At 45.6% G+C, this 20,182-nt stretch overlaps 1 protein-coding gene across 1 annotated transcript in view; it reads right to left on the bottom strand.

The window, feature by feature from the left end:
• Nucleotides 1–508: 508 nt before the first annotated feature.
• LOC311226009 (protein FAM171B-like) overlaps nucleotides 509–20,182 on the bottom strand; it is a 219,411-nt gene continuing 199,737 nt past the window's right edge. The window contains exons 2-9 of the mRNA XM_084311391.1: nucleotides 11,459–11,692; nucleotides 10,888–10,989; nucleotides 10,752–10,789; nucleotides 9,577–9,736; nucleotides 8,557–8,727; nucleotides 2,325–2,441; nucleotides 2,057–2,174; nucleotides 509–1,909 (exon numbers count right to left, since the gene is read on the bottom strand). Coding sequence (XP_084167517.1) covers nucleotides 931–1,909; nucleotides 2,057–2,174; nucleotides 2,325–2,441; nucleotides 8,557–8,727; nucleotides 9,577–9,736; nucleotides 10,752–10,789; nucleotides 10,888–10,989; nucleotides 11,459–11,692 — 1,919 coding nt within the window. The 3' untranslated portion in view covers nucleotides 509–930. The remainder of the gene's footprint in view (nucleotides 1,910–2,056; nucleotides 2,175–2,324; nucleotides 2,442–8,556; nucleotides 8,728–9,576; nucleotides 9,737–10,751; nucleotides 10,790–10,887; nucleotides 10,990–11,458; nucleotides 11,693–20,182) is intronic.

Here is a 20,182-nt window from a genome sequence, read left to right as displayed (position 1 = left end):
TGTCTGCACTTTATGCATTGCTCTTGATCTGCCAATGTTGTGCTCATTTTATGCCTGTCTTTTTTTACTGCTGTGAAGCACTTTGAGCTGCAATTCTTGTATGAAAGGTGCTATACAAATACAGTGTATTATTATTATTATTATTATTATTATTATTATTATTATTATTATTATTATTATTATTATTATTATTATTATTATTATTATTATTATTATTATTATTATTATTATTATTATTATTGTTTGCTTCATTAATTAAAGGGTGTGAATTTAAGTGTTCTCTAGTGCCCTTTGTCCGTTTTAAGGTGGTGGTATAAGTTAAAGGTTGTGGTGTCGAAGTAAAAAAAAAAAACTATCTGGGCTAAGCCCCGGATCTCCTACAATCCTAAATCCGCCCCTTGACCTAGAAACTGGAAATGTGAGTTACTGTACGGTAAAAGCATGGACAAAAATTAATTTCTGAAGTTTTGACAAAACATGTAATACAGTATTTACATGCAGTAGGAGTATTTGCAGTACATAATCATTCCATCATATCTCCAAACATATATTACTAATGCCAAAGTTCAATATTTTTGTATAGAGGTGTAATGAAATAATCAATAATTATAATAAATAACAAATACAGTGAAATATTTGCACAAGCAGTAACCAAATCACAAGTCTAAAAATAACAAACTAACAGCCCTGTTTAGTAAATATCAGTATATGAGCTTAAGTTCAAGCCCAACTCACACAGGGGTCACACAACTGCCTATAATGTGCTTGTGTACAAATGTCTATTTGTAGTTTCAACCTTTTTAATGTGGCGATAGATTATTTTTCTATCGCTACACTAATATACAACCACCGGATAAAAGCAGCCTGCACTGAGATTTCTGACACTGTTCCAATTTGTGCAACAAATGAACAAACTTTCAGCAGTATTTTTCACTGGGTAGGGGTGGATTTAGTGCTAGGTGAGCTGCTCTTGACGAAGGTCACATTGCGCTCCAGTGTCACCACCCTCCGACTGGCTGTCTGGTTCAGTTCGCTCATATCCACCCCTGAGTCCAGACTGGTGTCGCGGCTCTCAGCTGGCCTTCGCCTCCGCTGCTGCTCTGCCACAGTGTGGTGGATCTCTGCCGCAGGTTTGCCCTCCAGCGAGACGAACCAGGCCCGTGGGGGAAGAGGTGAGGGGGTCGTACCCCCTGCCAAGGCGTGCTCAGAACTCCCTTGGAGCTCACAGGGGAACGCGCCCAAGTGGACGCGCTTGTTTCCCCCCATTTTATTCAGCGTGCCCGGGACCGAAACTGACTCTGGGAGGCCATAGTGGCCCCTAGAGAGGTTTGTGGAGGATGGGGCCTGAGCACTCTCTAGGTCCCCAGACTGCTCCTCAGTGTCTAACGCCTGGTTCTGAGAGACAGAGGGGCCCTTTGGCAGAGTCTGGGAAAAGCCATCTTTACTCAGCAGTTCTGTAGGAGTGCTGTTGGAAGCACCTGCTCGGGGCAGAGTGGCTGCCTTGCTCCACTGTGTTTGCTCTGGCTGCTCTTCCAGGTGAAAGCATGCTGGGGCGTGAAGAATGGCAACAGGCTGGTTGTAGAAAAACAAATGGTCTTTAAGGGACAAGGGCACTTTCATCTGCCGGGAAGTGTCATGTGAACTGGTCAGATCATCTGTGATCAAACCTGGCTCAGTACACATCAGGCTAACTGCAACAACATTTTCTTCAAGCCGGATGACGCCAAGTCCTGTGGCCTCAGAGTTGTCTACATTGCCGTGGGGCTTGAAAATAACAGAGTCATTGTGTTGGTCTTCTGAAGATACCTCAAATAATTCATGGTCATATGTTGAGGTGGCTTGGTCTGTTCTTGGTGCCACTGTTTTGGTAGCATGGATCCTCTCTGCCTTGGTCTCACTGAGGGAACCTCTGTAGACAAAAAAGAGTCAGTTTGTTCAGAGAGATATTTTGTCGTATTTCATCACACACATTGTCATTATGTCAAATGAACTACTGTCACCACGGCAACATCACCACAATGTACAGATGGTGTAATACAAAAATAAACATTGTTACCTGTGATAACACAACAGCACAGCCATGAGACCAATGAGAATAACAAGTGTTCCTCCCAGGATTGCCATGAGAAAATGTGAATGGTTTGAGATGAATTCAACAACGAGCCCCATTAAACCTACAGCAGATAGATAATGCATTAGATAAAATGCATTATTAGACAATAACACAGGAAAGCTCTGAAGGGTTTTACACATACAATCACAAAAGTAAACTTTTGAAGCAGATTACATGAGGGAGCCTCGCCCCATAAAGCATGATTACTTACCCCTGGAGGATGTCACAGGTGCTGCAATCCAATATCCGAGGTGAGGGGCCATGAAGGTCCACATCAGGTTTCCTTCAATCAGCGATACGGTTCCGATTCCCTTTCTCATCCACCCACCTAGACAAAAAAATTGAAATAAAAAATCATTATGACATGAAATGGTCCTCATTTCCCGACCAAAGCCGAAACCAAAGTATTTTCTAGGTTGTTTCTAGGTTCACACAAGGCTAATATATTGGAAGCTACTGTATGTCACCCAGGGTTCGAAATTAATGGGGGCTCGGGGCAAAATGCCCTTGAAAATGGACAAAATGCCCCCGAATATCAGTTAAGGGGGGCAGAAAATGCCCCCGACAGTTTACTAATTATATATATAATTATATATATGATCTACAGTGCGAGCATTTCCCTTGTATTTGGCCCTAATAATATGTGTGTGTGCGCCACCCGGAAAAATCATTTACTCGAGACGAGTGACGATTACAAAACAGCTCCGCTGTTATAATAGTCCTACATTACACAAGGCGCATAAACGTCCAATCACAGTAGCGCCCGAAAACAAAGTCACGGTACCGGCTTAGGCAAGTTATACATTCAGAATCAGACAACGCAAAAAAAATCAGCCAGCCATGAAGCCCATTCATTTTTATTTTGAGCAAAAGAGAGACGAGGAGAAAGAGAGGAATCCGGCTGACATGGCTTTTGAAGTGATATTCGCACGTGTTTTTGCGGGTCCAGTCCCCACGGTATGTTGACAGAATTCGCAAAACACCTTATCGACTGAAGCATAAAAGTCATTAGGATACTGCTCTGCTCTGAATTTAGGGCTTAGTGGGGAATTTCTTCCGACGTTAACGTTAACGACGCACCGAAGCAGCTAGACCATTTCTCCGTGTTGTGTGTAACACGCAGCGGTCCCCGCCTCCTCCCTCCTTGCAACAAACGTTCCACCCAAAAACGGAATTTCTATTTCATGAATGAATGAATGAATGAATGAAAACTTTATTTAACAGATTGCAGAATGGGTACAATACAGTACGGCTCAATACATACAATTGTTAAGGGGATGCAGACCTGAGAAAGACGTTTGTCTTGTTTCCATCAGGGTCATAATGAATTAAATAATTGTATAAAGAATTTTCAATGTTCTGTCATCTAATAATATATTCCATTACCTTTCCTATCTGTATCAAAGTCAAAATGTTGGTATCATAACAACACTACAACATACAAAAGCAGCTTGACAACCGATATCCTTTGCGTTTGATTGATTGAAAACTTTATTAACAGATTGCAGAATGGGTACAATACAGTACAGCTCAATACACACAAGTTAAGGGGATGCAGACCAGAGAAAGACTTTCGTCTTGTTTACATCAGGGTCCCCCATTTTCAATTCATAGTGTGCACACGCACAGTATAATAATGCATGAGATAAATAGTTAATAAACTCTGTGTTACTTGAACAATTTTCACTGTGCTCCTAAATTTCTTTGTGTGCTCCTAAATTTTTATTTAGATTTTATTTATTAACATTTTATTTAGGAGCACATGTGCTCCTTGGGAAAAAGGTTAGCGTAGAGCCCTATATATCAGGGTTAGAAATTAACATTTTTTTTCAAGGGCTTTTTTTGCCCCCCTTAATTGATTTTCGGGGGCTTTTTTTTGTATTTCGGGGGCACTGAATTTTTATGATGAAAATTAACATAAGGATTATAAAACATTGTTGACACTTTTTTTTACAGTCTTCGTCCCTATGTTTGATAATGTAATGTTAATGTCTCCATATATAGGGCTCTACGCTAACCTTTTTCCCAAGGAGCACATGTGCTCCTAAATAAAATGTTAATAAATAAAATCTAAATAAAAATTTAGGAGCACACAAAGAAATTTAGGAGCACAGTGAAAATTGTTCAAGTAACACAGAGTTTATTAACTATTTATCTCATGCATTATTATACTGTGCGTGTGCACACTATGAATTGAAAATGGGGGACCCTGATGTAAACAAGACGAAAGTCTTTCTCTGGTCTGCATCCCCTTAACTTGTGTGTATTGAGCTGTACTGTATTGTACCCATTCTGCAATCTGTTAATAAAGTTTTCAATCAATCAAACGCAAAGGATATCGGTTGTCAAGCTGCTTTTGTATGTTGTAGTGTTGTTATGATACCAACATTTTGACTTTGATACAGATAGGAAAGGTAATGGAATATATTATTAGATGACAGAACATTGAAAATTCTTTATACAATTATTTAATTCATTATGACCCTGATGGAAACAAGACAAACGTCTTTCTCAGGTCTGCATCCCCTTAACAATTGTATGTATTGAGCCGTACTGTATTGTACCCATTCTGCAATCTGTTAAATAAAGTTTTCATTCATTCATTCATTCATTCATGAAATAGAAATTCCGTTTTTGGGTGGAACGTTTGTTGCAAGGAGGGAGGAGGCGGGGACCGCTGCGTGTTACACACAACACGGAGAAATGGTCTAGCTGCTTCGGTGCGTCGTTAACGTTAACGTCGGAAGAAATTCCCCACTAAGCCCTAAATTCAGAGCAGAGCAGTATCCTAATGACTTTTATGCTTCAGTCGATAAGGTGTTTTGCGAATTCTGTCAACATACCGTGGGGACTGGACCCGCAAAAACACGTGCGAATATCACTTCAAAAGCCATGTCAGCCGGATTCCTCTCTTTCTCCTCGTCTCTCTTTTGCTCAAAATAAAAATGAATGGGCTTCATGGCTGGCTGATTTTTTTTGCGTTGTCTGATTCTGAATGTATAACTTGCCTAAGCCGGTACCGTGACTTTGTTTTCGGGCGCTACTGTGATTGGACGTTTATGCGCCTTGTGTAATGTAGGACTATTATAACAGCGGAGCTGTTTTGTAATCGTCACTCGTCTCGAGTAAATGATTTTTCCGGGTGGCGCACACACACATATTATTAGGGCCAAATACAAGGGAAATGCTCGCACTGTAGATCATATATATAATTATATATATAATTAGTAAACTGTCGGGGGCATTTTCTGCCCCCCTTAACTGATATTCGGGGGCATTTTGTCCATTTTCAAGGGCATTTTGCCCCGAGCCCCCGTTAATTTCGAACCCTGCTATATATGGAGACATTAACATTACATTATCAAACATAGGGACGAAGACTGTAAAAAAAAGTGTCAACAATGTTTTATAATCCTTATGTTAATTTTCATCATAAAAATTCAGTGCCCCCGAAATACAAAAAAAAGCCCCCGAAAATCAATTAAGGGGGGCAAAAAAAGCCCTTGAAAAAAAATGTTAATTTCTAACCCTGATGTCACCCAATGGAAGACTGGTGTACTACACGTGTGCAAAAGACGACTGCCCTGGTGGAGTGTTGTGGTGCCAAATCTAATGGCTAATGCTGACCAATCATATCCGTGCTAAATGTTGTTATACCCCAACTTATAATAACACAGTTGATAGTGTGGTGCAGTATTGTGAACTGACCAAAAGCAGAATTCTTACCATCTACATCAGATAAGCTTTAGAGCAGGTCTTTTCCTTTCAGGGTTTTTTACATGATGGCTGAGTAACATGGTAAATGGACTGCATTATATTAGCGCTTTTATCCTAAACACATCACAACTTATGCCTCACGGCTCACCCACTCACTTCACCCACTTACGGCAGAGGCAACCATGCAAGGTGCCAACCTGCTCATCAGGAGCAGTAAGGGGTTAAGTGTCTTGCTCAAGGACACTTTGACACGCTGCCGGGACAAGCCGGAATCGAACTGGGAACCTTCTGGTTACCAGACGACCGCTCTACCTCCCGAGCCACTGTCTGAGGCGCTGCATACAGTCTCCCCTAAAGGAGTGGGGTCAAATCCCACTTCTTACATGATGTTTCTTGTCAGATCAGGGAAAGCAGACAGTATACTGACCTCTCTACATAACTTCATCATTGTGCAACTTAACCCGGTGTCAGCCATACTGTGACAGAATACAATTGACATAAATAACTTGAAAAGACAAACCGGTAGACCAACCCCTGAAAACGGGAAGCAGGAGCAGAATGACCAGATGCAAGAGGCACGCCCCCCGGAGCGTGCAAACGAGTTGAACACGTTTTTCAACCGTTCCGACCAGAGTAGCCTCCCCACACCCCACCCATCAACACCAGCACCCCCGCCCCCCCCCCCACCCATCAGCACCGGCACCCCACCCACGAACATCACCCCCACCACCTCAGCCAACAGCACACTACCTATGGAGACATCAGCCCCAACCCTGACCATCACTAACAGCCAGGTCAGGAGGCAGCTATCCAAGATTAGTGTGAATAAGGCCAGAGGACCGGACAACACCAATCCCAGGGTGCTCAAAGCATGTGCAGGGCAGCTGGCAGCATAGCTCCAACATCTCTTCAACATCTCCCTGAGGCTGGAGAGGGTGCCCCAGCTCTGGAAGACCTCCTGCATTGTCCCGGTGCCCAAGAAGGGACGACCCAGCACCCTCAACGACTACAGGCCAGTCGCTCTGACATCACACGTCATGAAGACATTCGAGAGACTGGTCCTGCAACACCTCCTTGGCGCCCATATGCTCATGTCCAGAGTTAATTATATTGTATATTGCTTACACTGCCTTTTTATTCTATTTTTATTTCTCCACTGTACTATAATTCTGTGACCTGTATCTGTATGTCTTCTACTACCTGTAGGCTACCTCCCCTTCCCCCTTCCCCATGTTACTATGATACCTGAATTTCCCCAAGGGGATCAATAAAGGAATATCTTATCTTGTCTTATGTTGGCGCTGGAGCAAACACACCGAGAGCAGGGTTTCAACGTATCCTCGTACGGTGCAACGGGGAACATTGTCTCGTTGCAGATTTGTATCCCTACCCCTCCGTGAGCCCCTCATGGAGCCCTCTGTGGAGCTCTGTGTCGGGAGCGTCTGCTGTTGACGACAGCGCCTATTAACACAGGCACTGAAGTGAAAAGGGTGCCATTCAGAGTGCGTTTCGCTTCCTCATTTGTTTCAGGGGTAAAGGTTGAGAGTGATGCACAGTGATGCATTATATAGTCTGATGGCTGTTGGAATGAAGGACTTCCTGTGCCGTTCAGTGCTGCATTTGGGGAGTGTGATCCTAGCACTGAACATGCTCCTCCTGTCAGCCAAGTCTGTGTATAGTGGATGGGTGGGGTTTTCCCTGATGGCCTGGAGCTTAGCGAGGCTCCTCCTCTCCGCGGCTCCGCCACCCTCGCTAGAGAGTCCAGCTCAACCCCAACCACGCTGCTGGCCTTCCTGGCCAGCTTATCGCCCTACCCAAAGCTGTAAAGGAATGTGAATCCCTACCCACATTCAAAAACGCTCTTAAAGAGCACCTACGGGAGGCTGCAATTCGAAACTGGCCACCGTAAATGCTCAAAACCCCCACCACCTCCTAATAGACAGTCTCCTCCCCACCGCATGTATATATTCCCTCCCCGCCGTATGTATACCTCTCTCCCACCCACCCACCCCCTCCTAATGTACAGTCCCCTCCCCATCATATGTATATACTATGTCAGGATCTAGGGGTAACAGTACTGTATATTTGAATACCGTTTATGTCACAAATGTATCAGTACTAAATACCTATATGTCCCTATGCCATAAATGTCATGTATGTTGTGTATATCATAAATGTCTATATGAATTGAAAACAAACGTCTTTCTCAGGTCTGCATCCCCTTAACAATTGTGTGTATTGAGCCGTACTGTATTGTACCCATTCTGCAATCTGTTAAATTCATTCATTCATTCATTCATTCATTCATTCATTCATGGATTATTACTAGTACTAGAATGGCAAGTGACCTCTGTGCTTCACAGTCTGTGTTATTGGAGGACACTGCCACAGGCCTGTGTTTTAAAATAAAAATGTAATTTTTACTTCTCCACTGTACTATAATTCTGTGACATGTACCTGTATGTCTTCTACTACCTGTACATCCCCTCCCCCCCCCCCCCATGCTGCTATGATGCCTGAATTTCCCCAAGGGGATCAATAAAGGAATATCTTCTTCTTCTATCTATAGCGTCACCCACTACGGGGAGACACCTTAACCCGCACAAAGCCACAAATAAATACCCTAGGCTTTTAGAAACCAGTTGCTTTTTATCGCTTTCTTACAACTTTGAAGATCCAAACATTTTGGCTTCCACTGTATATGTTTGACCCTGTGTTGAACCCACCAGTGTTGTGGTTGAAGAGCCAGGCGGGGACGGCAGAGGAGACCTGCAGGCCACAGTTGTCAGACACAGGGAGAGTGATCTGGATGGGTCCGCTCACATTGAGCTCCATCTCCCTGGAGAAGAGCTGAATGCTGACAGCTGCCACAGGGCTCAACTCCATACTGGTATATCCTTGGCAGGTTGAAAGAAATAACAATTGTAATCTGCGAATTGGACTAAAGTTACTCCGTGCGCTCTTATTCTGAGTGAAAGGCTCTCTCATAAACGCCCCAGGTAACGAAGAGTGACCTCACTGGCACCAATCCAACTACAATGTAAAGTGAACTGAATTCGACTTCATACATCCCATCATGAAAATTCCTGTACATTGTGTCCAAGGCCTTAAGATGGAGCATGGTTTCAGTCTGTGCCCGTTACGGCCCCCACCCTTATGACAGTTTGATGTAAACCATTTGATGTATGTACCAGCAGAGTGCTCTACCAAGTTGTATTTATATTGAATAAGTCTAAATATCACGTAGGTGCGAAGTTACATTATCACGATTTGAATATTTGAATATGCATTTAGTAATATGAATCTTTGTCTGTGCAGAGGTATACATTGTATGTACCATCTTCCTCTCTCTCTTGCTTCCCCTCTCTCTCTCTGGTCTCTTTTTCTCTGGTCTCTTCTCCCCTGCTCCCAGCTTCCACGCTCTCACACCCTTTTTCTCTCTCCTCTCACCTCCTCCACTCTACCAACTCTGTATTACCCTATATCAGTTTATTCTACTAACTGGATGCATCCATATTGTAATAAACTATCCTTATTGAACTTTAGAAATTGTCTCCTTAATCTTTCTGATATTAATTTCCACATGTCAGATACATATCTAAATTCCTACCTCTCGGACCACAAAGTGGAATTCCATCAGTTTGACCTCATTACAGAGGTCAATAGGAACACTGGGCAAACCCTCTGTGTGTTTAATGTTCAATTTGTTTTCAATATTATAGATTAGATTACACACACACACACACCTGATTTGCTGCCCACGATGCCCACGGTGCAGAGGAAGTAGTCCTCCTCCTCTGGTAGCTCAGGAACAGTCAGGTAGGCTCTGACAGAGGAGACATCGCTGATTTCTGCCAGGTTGAGCAGGCTCTTAGGAAACTGCACACTGGGCTGGGATAAAGGCATCTACACACGAGACAGTCAAGTCAAACAGTGGCAGAAAACATTTAAATATCAAATTATCTATTCAACTTGTGTTTCCAGGAATTAAGGTTGTTTCAGATTGACGTTTTTGTTATTACACTTCCCATGTGTGCATCATTGGCCTTCGAGGTTGATCAATTTTTACCTCAGTTCATACCTCACCATCACATCAAACACATTTTACAGCTTACGATCACAGGACTATTTATATGCCTCAGTACCCAGAACCCGCACAGAGTTTGGGAAAAGGGCCTTCATGTTCTCTGCTCCCTCTGCCTGGAATGGACTTCAAAATGTTTTGAAACTGCAGGCCCTCACTACCATATCTGATTTTAAAGTTCAAATTACGGGCATTTTAAAGAATGAGATGGGAGAATGTCGATGCTTCACTGCATAATGTGGTGTTATATTTTATATTTATTAACTTGACCTTATCTCCCCAGCAACCTCCTGCAAAGCCTCACCTTCCCTCCTCTTTCTACCTTTTTACCCTACCTAATGCTGCCCTTTTGGCCAGGTCTTGCTCGAAAATGAGATAATTGATCTCAAGTGACTACCAGTACCTGGTAAAATAAAGGTAAAAAAATAATAATAATAATAATAATACAATGAACCAGACATATAACTACAATGAACCAGACATATAACTACAATGAACCAGAAATATAATTACAATGAACCAGAAATAGAACTACAATGAACCAGAAATAGAACTACAACAGTGAAAGTGAATGGGACAAAATATGGTGAATAGCGACTTGAAACTGAGGAAGACAACTGACTCAGCAGTTGTAAAGTCAATTCAGATGAGTTGGGATTGTGTGAATGTGATACATTGCCCAAAGATACTCAAGCTCTACTATAATGCTGCATGATTCATCTAATCACAATTGCAATCGTGATGTCAGGCTGTTCAACTATATATAACCGCAAAAAAGAGACGGGAGACGCAGGACGGACATGGCCCCAAGTTTACCACTTATATTCACCACGTTGCCATCAGTTGTTCACATGCAACTTCCTCTTGGTAAACAGCTGAAATGTACAAGACAGGACCCCCTGAATGTGCCACGAGTACTAGAATCAGGGTGACAGATTGGGGCGTAATTGGCACATGATGAAATGACAACAACTGAACATACCAGATATTCTGCCAGTTATAAGGATGGACTCTTCAAAGAGCCAGATGTTCCCTTGATTCAGAGCATGTAGTGACAGAGTCACAGAGGAGAATACTGAAACAAAGAGAAGAAAACACACACACACACACACACACACACACACACACACACACACACACACACACACACACACACACACACACACACACACACACACACACACACACACACACACACACACACACACACACACACACACACACACACACACACACACACACACACACACACCAGTTTCTAACACTTTTAGTCATCTTATGTTGGTCCACTAGATGGCACTCTGACATAACATTTAGATTATTCAGTCATTACAGAAAAAAGTAGTTCACCCACACTAAAATGCCTAATGTAAGCTATCACTCTATCATGATCTCCATCTTCAACATTCAATTATTTACCGTCATGCTAACCTGGTTATGAACTCGAGGAGATAGAAAGTGATGACGGTTAACACAAACAGAAACAGACTGGCCGACAGATAGTCCGACGGGTCATATCAATCATAATAACCATGATGACTCACTAGGCATTCTGGTAGTTCTCCAGGGCCGTGCCGTCAGAATGTAGCCGCCCCTGCTGGCCACCACGGTGACGGGCAGCCCGAGCTGGTATGGCACATGGAGCGTCACGGCACCGTCCTCTGTAGTCACAGCCATGTTAGTCCTGCTGTAGTTGACATACACCTCCACCGTAGCTTGGCTCAGGTACTGGCGACTTGATACGTCGCTGACCTGGACCTTCAAGGTGAATGTAGAACCTGGAAAAGAAAAAAGTATTTCAGTTTCAGTTAACTTTTTACCACCTTTAAACCTGCAGACGGAGCACTTTACAGGGTTCACACAAGGTCAAGATTTTAAATAGTGCTTGGAAAAGTACTTAAAAGTCCTTGAATTTAATTTAGCAATGTCTATGGGAACCCTGACTTTAGCAAGCAGATTTACTCAGAATTGGGTCGAGTTGGGCTGACAAAGAGAAAACCCCCCCCGACAGCGATGCATGAAACACAGGGAAATTGCCCATACGAGATCCTCTGGTCGTCCATGACCAGTGCAATGAAATGTGTAAAACGCTACGGTCTTGTTTCATCACACATTGCCATGGAAGCTGGTGTGCAGAGCATCCGACTAGTTCAGCTAGCAAGTAGTTGTGCACGGCCGTGGCTGGAGCCAATGTGGAGGAGCTTCGTATTCTCTGTAAATGTGTCATTTTGTTCTTACAAACCTGCCGAAGTTCATTTCTGCAACAAGTACACTGTCGGCTTCAAGGAGTAGTAGTAGTAGTCGTCAAGTAGTGATAACGTGACACCCTACCATGCAAAGATGTTTTCCTACGCCTGTAGAATATGATTTGTAGGCCAGGGCATTTCTGCAGCAACCCAATGACATAACAATGATTGCAGCCTCCAGCAATTTGGATATTGCACTGGGCCATATTGCTATTTCAATTCAATTTAGATTTTTCAGCCATCATGATATGAACTTATGAGCTGCTCAATTATGGCAAAAATCATATTCACGATTATTTTGATATATTGAAATCACTATTATTAAACACGATTACTCACTGATTTGAGAACATGACAAAGTTGTTTTACCTTTCTTCTCGACCAAAGGCCATCTTCTACAAGTTACCAAAGACCTTTCAAAATGACTGGAATAGGGATGTACAAAGATATCCGGTTAGCCTGTTAACCAGTCATTTTAAATTAAACGGATATTCTTAACGGTAACGGTAATGGTTCATTTGCATTTTTTATATATTATTTTGTATTCATTTTCTAGGGTGTATATCTTAAATAAAGTGAAAACAGCACATTATCTACGTTTAGACGTATACATCTTCGATTTAGAACATAAATGAGGAAAAGATTTTCATCTAAACAAGCATTTTTATCACTGCCCCAGAAAATATTTCCGTCTAGCTCTCCTGAAAACACATGTCAAGACCTTTCACTACACTGGGCATGCGTGTGCCTCTGTTTAGTACTTGAGTTCAGTTCTAATAGCCTGTGTATTAAATATGTAGAAGATTAAATGAGTGCATGTGAAGTAACGTTAGCCTACTGGTGAAATGTTAGAAAGTCAAACGAGTCAAATGTGGCTTTTGCTGGCCAAGGTGAGAAGAATCAACAGGCTGGCGATTATCAAAGGACAGGCTGGTCATGGATTATTAAAGGACATACAATACTGCCCAAGAAAGACAAGAAAACAGAATAACGTTATGAAGCAGAAAGAGACAGATGACTCCATGGCTGTTTGGTGGGCTGTTTCGGACAAATTAATAAAATGGTATGCATGCTTTTTAATGCCATTCTCTGAGTAGTAAGGATGATTGATTGACAACGAGCATATCACTGTAAGCCCCACAGCTAGTGGCCATTTGGGCTGTGTGGTGAAATGAGTTTGGTCTATTATAAGTCCCATCGTTGTGGGCATATGGTGTTTACTTGGCTCCATTGTCATGTCAGAAGATGCAACAAGATTTTATATATATCGGTGCACTGCACACAGTGTTTGTTTTGGAAGCAAGAGTGTCTGTGTCATCATTTTCACATTATCCGTCTCCACCTGGAGTCTGGACAAGTGTTACTTGCTACTAATGACGAGTAAATTACAGTCATCATGCAGGGGGAGCTGTATTTTTGTAGTTAGCTATGTAGTTCTGTCTACTCTTGCAGCATTATTCAACTTTAACTCTGAAAAGAGTTAAACAATGACCTCTAGGCAAAAGATGACAACGTGGTGTGATGGTACTGTGCTTTGTTTACAGTTTTTGTCTGATGTGTGGATTGGATTTCAGTGGGTATAGGAGAGGGGTTGCTACTGCTGGCCACACCTCAGTCTCTACCAAGAGAGGTCGGAGAGATTCACAGTATAATAAGTTACAGAACTCCAACCCACACGACCAAAACAAGAATATAGCCAAAGCACAATACCAAACAGGGCTCTTTTGCCTAGAGGTCACTGTTTGACGGCATTGCAGATTCTACATTTAAGGGTCTTGGGATATGATCATCAGATTATATTATGTGATCACTATTACTTCTTAAGTGTACCGAAAACGAAGGTGGACTGGTCCAAGATAGAAACACACATGCTCCCTGCAGCTCTGTACCGGACCAGTCGTAGATGATCACACATTCGGGTGCCAGTGTGCGGAGAGTCAGACTAGTGCAGACGAGGCCGAAATTAATCACAAGTTTGTTTCCGCAGTCAGTATAATGTGACCTTTAGGCTTTATTATTTAATAAGAATTTGTTTTAAATGTATCACATGACGCCCAATTTAGGCAATTAGTACAAGTTATCACACACATACCGGACACCATTATGCTATGTCAGCTCAGCATGTATGCTACTAAAGACATCTACCAATAATGAGATTCTTATATGGGAGCCCCAGTCGGCTTCTCAGTTACAGTGGGTGACAATATTGTCACAAGGAAAGATGAAATTACCTACCTAGGTTCCATCCTTGAGGCTAATCTTTCCTGTGACAAAATGGCATCCAATGTAATAAAAAAAGTCAACCAACAAACTCGATTCTTGTACCGGATCTCCTCTCTGGTAAACAAGAATACCCTGAAGACTCTGGCAGGAGCACTCATTCAAGGGTACTACGACTATTGTTGTGAAGGGCCAGATTAAAGCTGAGAATCTACATTTATTGTTTTATATACATTGTATATTATATATACACGGTATATCCCTTTACCTGCGTTCAAACCATAGTAATATTCGCTCTCCTTATTGGATAGCGCCCTAGGCGCCAGCCCGCAAGCCCCCAACGTCAGGTTCAAAGACAAGCTCAGGCATGTCGTAACATGCCCGGAGACAGCGTATTGATTCCAGACAAGAACTGAGGTTTGGGACTAGATAATCACTTAAGTATATATACGGCGCAGGTGCGCACAGCAGCACTTCGTTCATCAAGTTCATCCCGAGTCAGCGGGTAGTGAAGTGAACAACCGTGCGTTGAGAACATGTGCGAATAGAATAGTAAAGTGTCAGAGTTTAATGCAGTAACGTCAAGTTCGACCTAGTTTAATGTGAAGTAAATAGTCGTTCATTTATTGTATATCGTGCAACCCAGTTCGTTTGTGTGTAGCATTACCTAACGGTTCGTTCGTGTTAGCTAGTGAACCTTAGCCAGGGTGCGTGGCCTAAATACGTCGCCAGTACCCGAGGAGGCCTAGTCGGGGAACCGTTGGACATGTGCACAGGAGAACCAGCGGCGGCGATTGCAGAACCATTACTGGTTGGATTATATTGATTTGGAACGTGTTACCCGGAGAAGAGCCTTGTTGATTTCCACTATCGTTTGGGATTTAACCTCGTGAGGATTACACTCGGGCTGGCCTCATGGACAGAGGCTGGCTAGCTATCATCGTTTGCTATCGAGCATTTGGATTACAGTTATTGCTTTTGCTGCTGATAGTTGGATTTACAAGGACTGGCTTCTGTACGTGGAGTCCCTTTATTCTTCATTGAATCAGACTGAGTATCCGAACATTCCTCTATCCTCTAGACCTTACAACTCTGAGAGGAACCCAGTGTCTCCAGGCGGTACCAGCGTTGCCTTCTATAATTGCTATTATACACCAGGTGGCGTCAACCTAGACCCATCGTAGGAATCCTGCTATTCCCAGTGACTCATGCTACTGACTGACTTTATGCATATTCTTCGCCATACAAGCGCGACCCTAATTCTCATTATGTAACCTAATGTTGCATAATAATAAAATACCCTCAAATACTATTTCTTTGTCAATGCCGTGATATTATGAGTGTTCACCATCTATATTCGATGTACTGTCTGGCCAGTAATTAAAGTACATACCTAGCAGTGGTTTAATCTATCACAATCTTTAATACAGTCAGGGTTTTGTAACCCCTCAGTTACAATTGGTCCTTCGAGCCGGAGGGTATCAGTAATATTTAATATAATATTAATATTGACATGGCCAGCGGTGGACACTCTCCAAACGGCTCCCCCAAGCTAGAACGCCCGAAGCGCAAACGTCAGCTACCTCTATATCTGGAGGACTTCGCTGTCGTTTTACCCCCTAGCTTATCTAAACAGACGTTAAATACGGATAAAACGGATAGTTTAAGCATGCCCACTCCTATAGACTTGGCGGCCCTGCCAGTAGAGACCCCAGTGGGTTCAAACGAAACTGACTTAGCTCACGGGGGGGACCAAGCGGGACATGACGTGACTATACCTCCAGACAGCGTCACTGGGATAGACCCCGGAGCGCTCCAGGATAAAGAAAGCGCTCCAGGGATAGACCCCGGCGCACAACCAACCCAAGAGCGCGTACCCGAGACAGACCTCGGCGCGCAACCAAGAGAAGAGTACCGCGCTCAAGAGATAGACCTCGGAGCGCGCCAGTAGAACAGGTCTCCACCAAGCCCCGTCAGCGCCCGATCACCTCCGTCAGTGTCATCCCCCAGCGAGGCGGACCAGAGACTGGCGCAAGCCTTGATCGCCACGCTGACAACCGAAAGAGACCGACTCCAGGGTGAGCGCGACCGGCTTCAAGCAAAGATGCTTAGTGAGCGCGAACACTCTGCAACGGAACGAGAGCGCCTCCACGCGCAACTCCAAGCACAAGCCCTTAGTGAGCGCGAACACTCTGCTGTGGAACGAGAGCGCCTCCAGGCGCAACAACTAAGCGAGCGCGAACACTGCTGTGGAACGAGAGCGCCTCCAGGCGCAACAACTAAGCGAGCGCGAACAACGAGAGCACCTCCAGGCGCAACAACTAAGCGAGCGCGAACACTCTGCAGCGGAACGAGAGCGCCTCCAGGCGCAACAACGGAGTGAGTACGAACGCATCAGACTGGAGGAGAGGCGCCTTCAGACGGAAGAGAACATCCAGCGAGAACACGCCAATGCACAGCGCGAAGCAGAGCGTGACCGGCTACAGGCGCAGATGATAGAACAATTGATCGCCAGGGCGACACCCCCTCTCTCCGCACGGAGCTCCCGGAGATCATCACGACAAGGGTCTAGGGCACCTTCCCCTACCCGACAAAGCTACACGGGACCCGGCCAACAGGAAGAACCTGCCTACGTCTCCGAGCCCCCTCCCCGACCGGTCTATACGAGACCCAGCCAACGGGAAGAACCGGCCTACGTCGCCGAGAGACTAACTAGAAGACTCCAAGACCTAGAGGAGGAAGAGGAGGGATATCAAGCCCACCAGCACGAACCTACTTTGGACCAGGAGGCCCAGTACAGCCCAGACCTCAGCCCCGAGTCACTGCACTACAAACCCCAGACCCAACTCAAGGGTGAGTTTAATGTACAGTCAGCACCGAGGAACAGCACCTGGGGGCCCGGCCTCTAGTACCCACCCAGTACTAACCCACGACCACCCGTACGGGGAGACTCGCCCAGGAGGCCTCTCCCCCTACGCTCATCGGTGTCCCAGCCATCCATGGCGTCTTACCTTGGCACACCGACGTTCCCAGACTTTACGCGCGAGGACAGAGCACAGTACACAGAATTACGCATGTGTTTAGAGACTATAATGTCCGATGTCCACGACGAGTCGTACAAATATGCCATCCTCCTCAAGCATCTCAAGGTGCCCAGAGCGCATAACATAGCGCTGGCATATTCGAACTCAAGTACCCCATACTCAGCTGCTCTTGTGGCCCTCGACGCGCGCTATGGACGCATATGGGATTACGTGATCCAAGAAATACGAGATATCGACCGCCTCCCCCCAGCCAAAGACAATAGAGCACTGGATGACCTCTCTATCAAGGTACAATCCCTCGTGGGGATGCTGGGGTCCCAAAAGGAGAAGGGGAGATATGAACTGTATGCAAATTCTAACGTGGAGCGGATACTGGAGAAGCTCCCTCCAGCCCGCCAAGAGCGTTTTCGGCGGCAGAAAGACCACCGTGACCCCAACGGCCCAGAACCATCCCTCCTAGACCTGGCTGCTTTCCTCGCAAGGGAAGTTAGCAGTCTACGACTGGACACATTCGTGTGGAGTGGCTCTAGCCCTAGAGATGGACCGCAGAGGTTCAATGATAACCGCCGGTCAGTGACAGTTATGCACCAGGCCGAGTCAGTGCCGCAGCACAAGAACCACAGCACCCCCCACGTGAAGGGAAAGTGGAAGATTGCATGCCAGTACTGTGAAAATGAACATTGGCTGTCTCAATGTGACACCTTCAAGAAGCTGACCGCTGACGAGGTGAGTCAGTGGATCAAAGCCAACCGCCGCTGCTTCCGCTGCGCGCGCAGCCATATGGCAGCTGAGTGCCGCCTAAAGAAAAGATGCAGCAAGTGCGACGGCGCCCACTTGGAGGTCCTGCACGACAGCAACAAGAGGAGACCCGTGCCCCAAAGCAGCTCGAGAGTGAATGTCATGTATATAGACCCTGCGAAGAGCGGGAGCTCCCGAGTGCTCTTGAAGGTGGTCCGAGTGCTCCTAAGCTACGAGGACAAGGTCATGGACACTTACGCCGTCCTAGATGATGGGTCAGAAAAGACTCTCCTCCTCGCTTCCGCCGCAGCCCAGCTGGGTCTGCGGGGTACCGAAGAAACAATGACAATCCGTACCATTAGAAGAGACCTAAAGACCATAAAGGGTGAAAATGTCTCCTTCACGATAGCAGCGGTCGAGCAGCCCGAGAAGCGGTATAGCATCACTAACGCCTTCACCAGCCACGACATAGGTATGTCACGGTATACCTACCCCATCACACAGCTGACGGAGAAATACGTGCACCTACGTCAACTACCTATACCACCCATCGACGACGCCACCCCGACCCTGCTCATAGGATCCGACCACGCACACCTCATCGTCCCAACGGACCAGGTCCACATCGGGCCCAGAGGCTGTCCAGCAGCGGTCAAGACCCGCCTGGGTTGGACACTACAAGGCCCCCTCTCCGGGTCTTCCAACCGACCGACAGCCACTCGCTGCCTCTACACGAGGATAAACGAATACGACACCACCCTCTTGCAGCACGTCGAGAGGCTATGGACATTAGACGCGATGCCCTTTAAGAACGAAAAGAAACTAGTTCGTTCAAAGGAAGACACTTATGCCATAGCTCTCCTCGAGCAGAAGACAAAGAGGGTCGAGGTCGACGGAGTGATGAGATACGCAACTCCACTCTTGAGGCGAGAGGGGATGCCCACCCTCCACGCCTCAAAAGAAGCGACAGAACGCTATCTACTGAACACCGAGCGGCGTCTAGCCAAGGACCCCACTCAAGCCACTGTGTACCGCGCTGAGATCGACAAACTGATCACAGCGGGACATATCAAGAAAATTGACAATCAAGAGGCCGACCAGATGACTGAATCCTGGTACGTGCCCCACCACAAGGTCCACCACAACGGCAAGAACCGCATTGTATTCAACTGCAGCTACCAGATCGGACTACAGAACCTGAATAAAGAACTCTTGCCCGGCCCGACACTCGGCCCTCCCTCCTCGGCGTACTACTACGTTTCCGCCAAGACAAGGTGGCCATCAGCGGCGACATCAAAGGGATGTTCCTGCAGGTGCGACTAGTGGAGGAGGACAAGCCCCTGCTGCGGTTCCTATGGAGAGAGAGGATCAACGATGAGCAACCATCCATCTACCAATGGGAGGTCCTCCCCTTCGGCACCACATGCAGCCCATGCTGTGCTACGTTCGCACTACAAAAACATGTGACAGAAGACCCTGAAGCTGACGAGGAGGTCAGACAAAGCGTAGAGAGGAGTTTCTACGTGGACAACTGTCTACAAAGCGTCTCGACGCCAGAAGAAGCCGAAGCCCTCCTGCTCAAGCTCCGCGCCTCACTGATCAAAGGCGGCTTCGATCTTAGGCAGTGGGCCAGCAGTGACCCTCAAGTACTTCGCAGCCTCTCCCCAGAGACAAAGGCAGCAAGCAGCGAGACCTGGATGGCGACCACCCCAGGTGAAGCACAGGAAATGACATTGGGCCTCGTCTGGCGCTTCAAAACAGACTGGCTCCATTACAAGCACACACCCCTGACCCCGGAGCAGGGAAGGTCGACCCCTCTACCGACCACTAGACGGAGCGTATACAGAACACTCGCAAGCCAATACGACCCGCTGGGGTGTATCCTACCTTACACCACTCAGGCGAAGATGCTTGTGCGAGAACTGTGGGACAAGGAACAGGGCTGGGACGACCCCATACCCGACCACCTAGCTTCCACCTGGAGAGAGTGGGAGAGAGAACTCAGCTCGCTCCAAAATGT

This window comes from Notolepis coatsorum (genome assembly GCF_963971535.1).
Source record: "Notolepis coatsorum genome assembly, chromosome: 3".
NCBI classification, from domain to species: domain Eukaryota; kingdom Metazoa; phylum Chordata; class Actinopteri; order Aulopiformes; family Paralepididae; genus Notolepis; species Notolepis coatsorum.
Note: the sequence above shows the minus strand (reverse complement) of the source record. Positions and strands in the feature narration are given on the sequence as shown.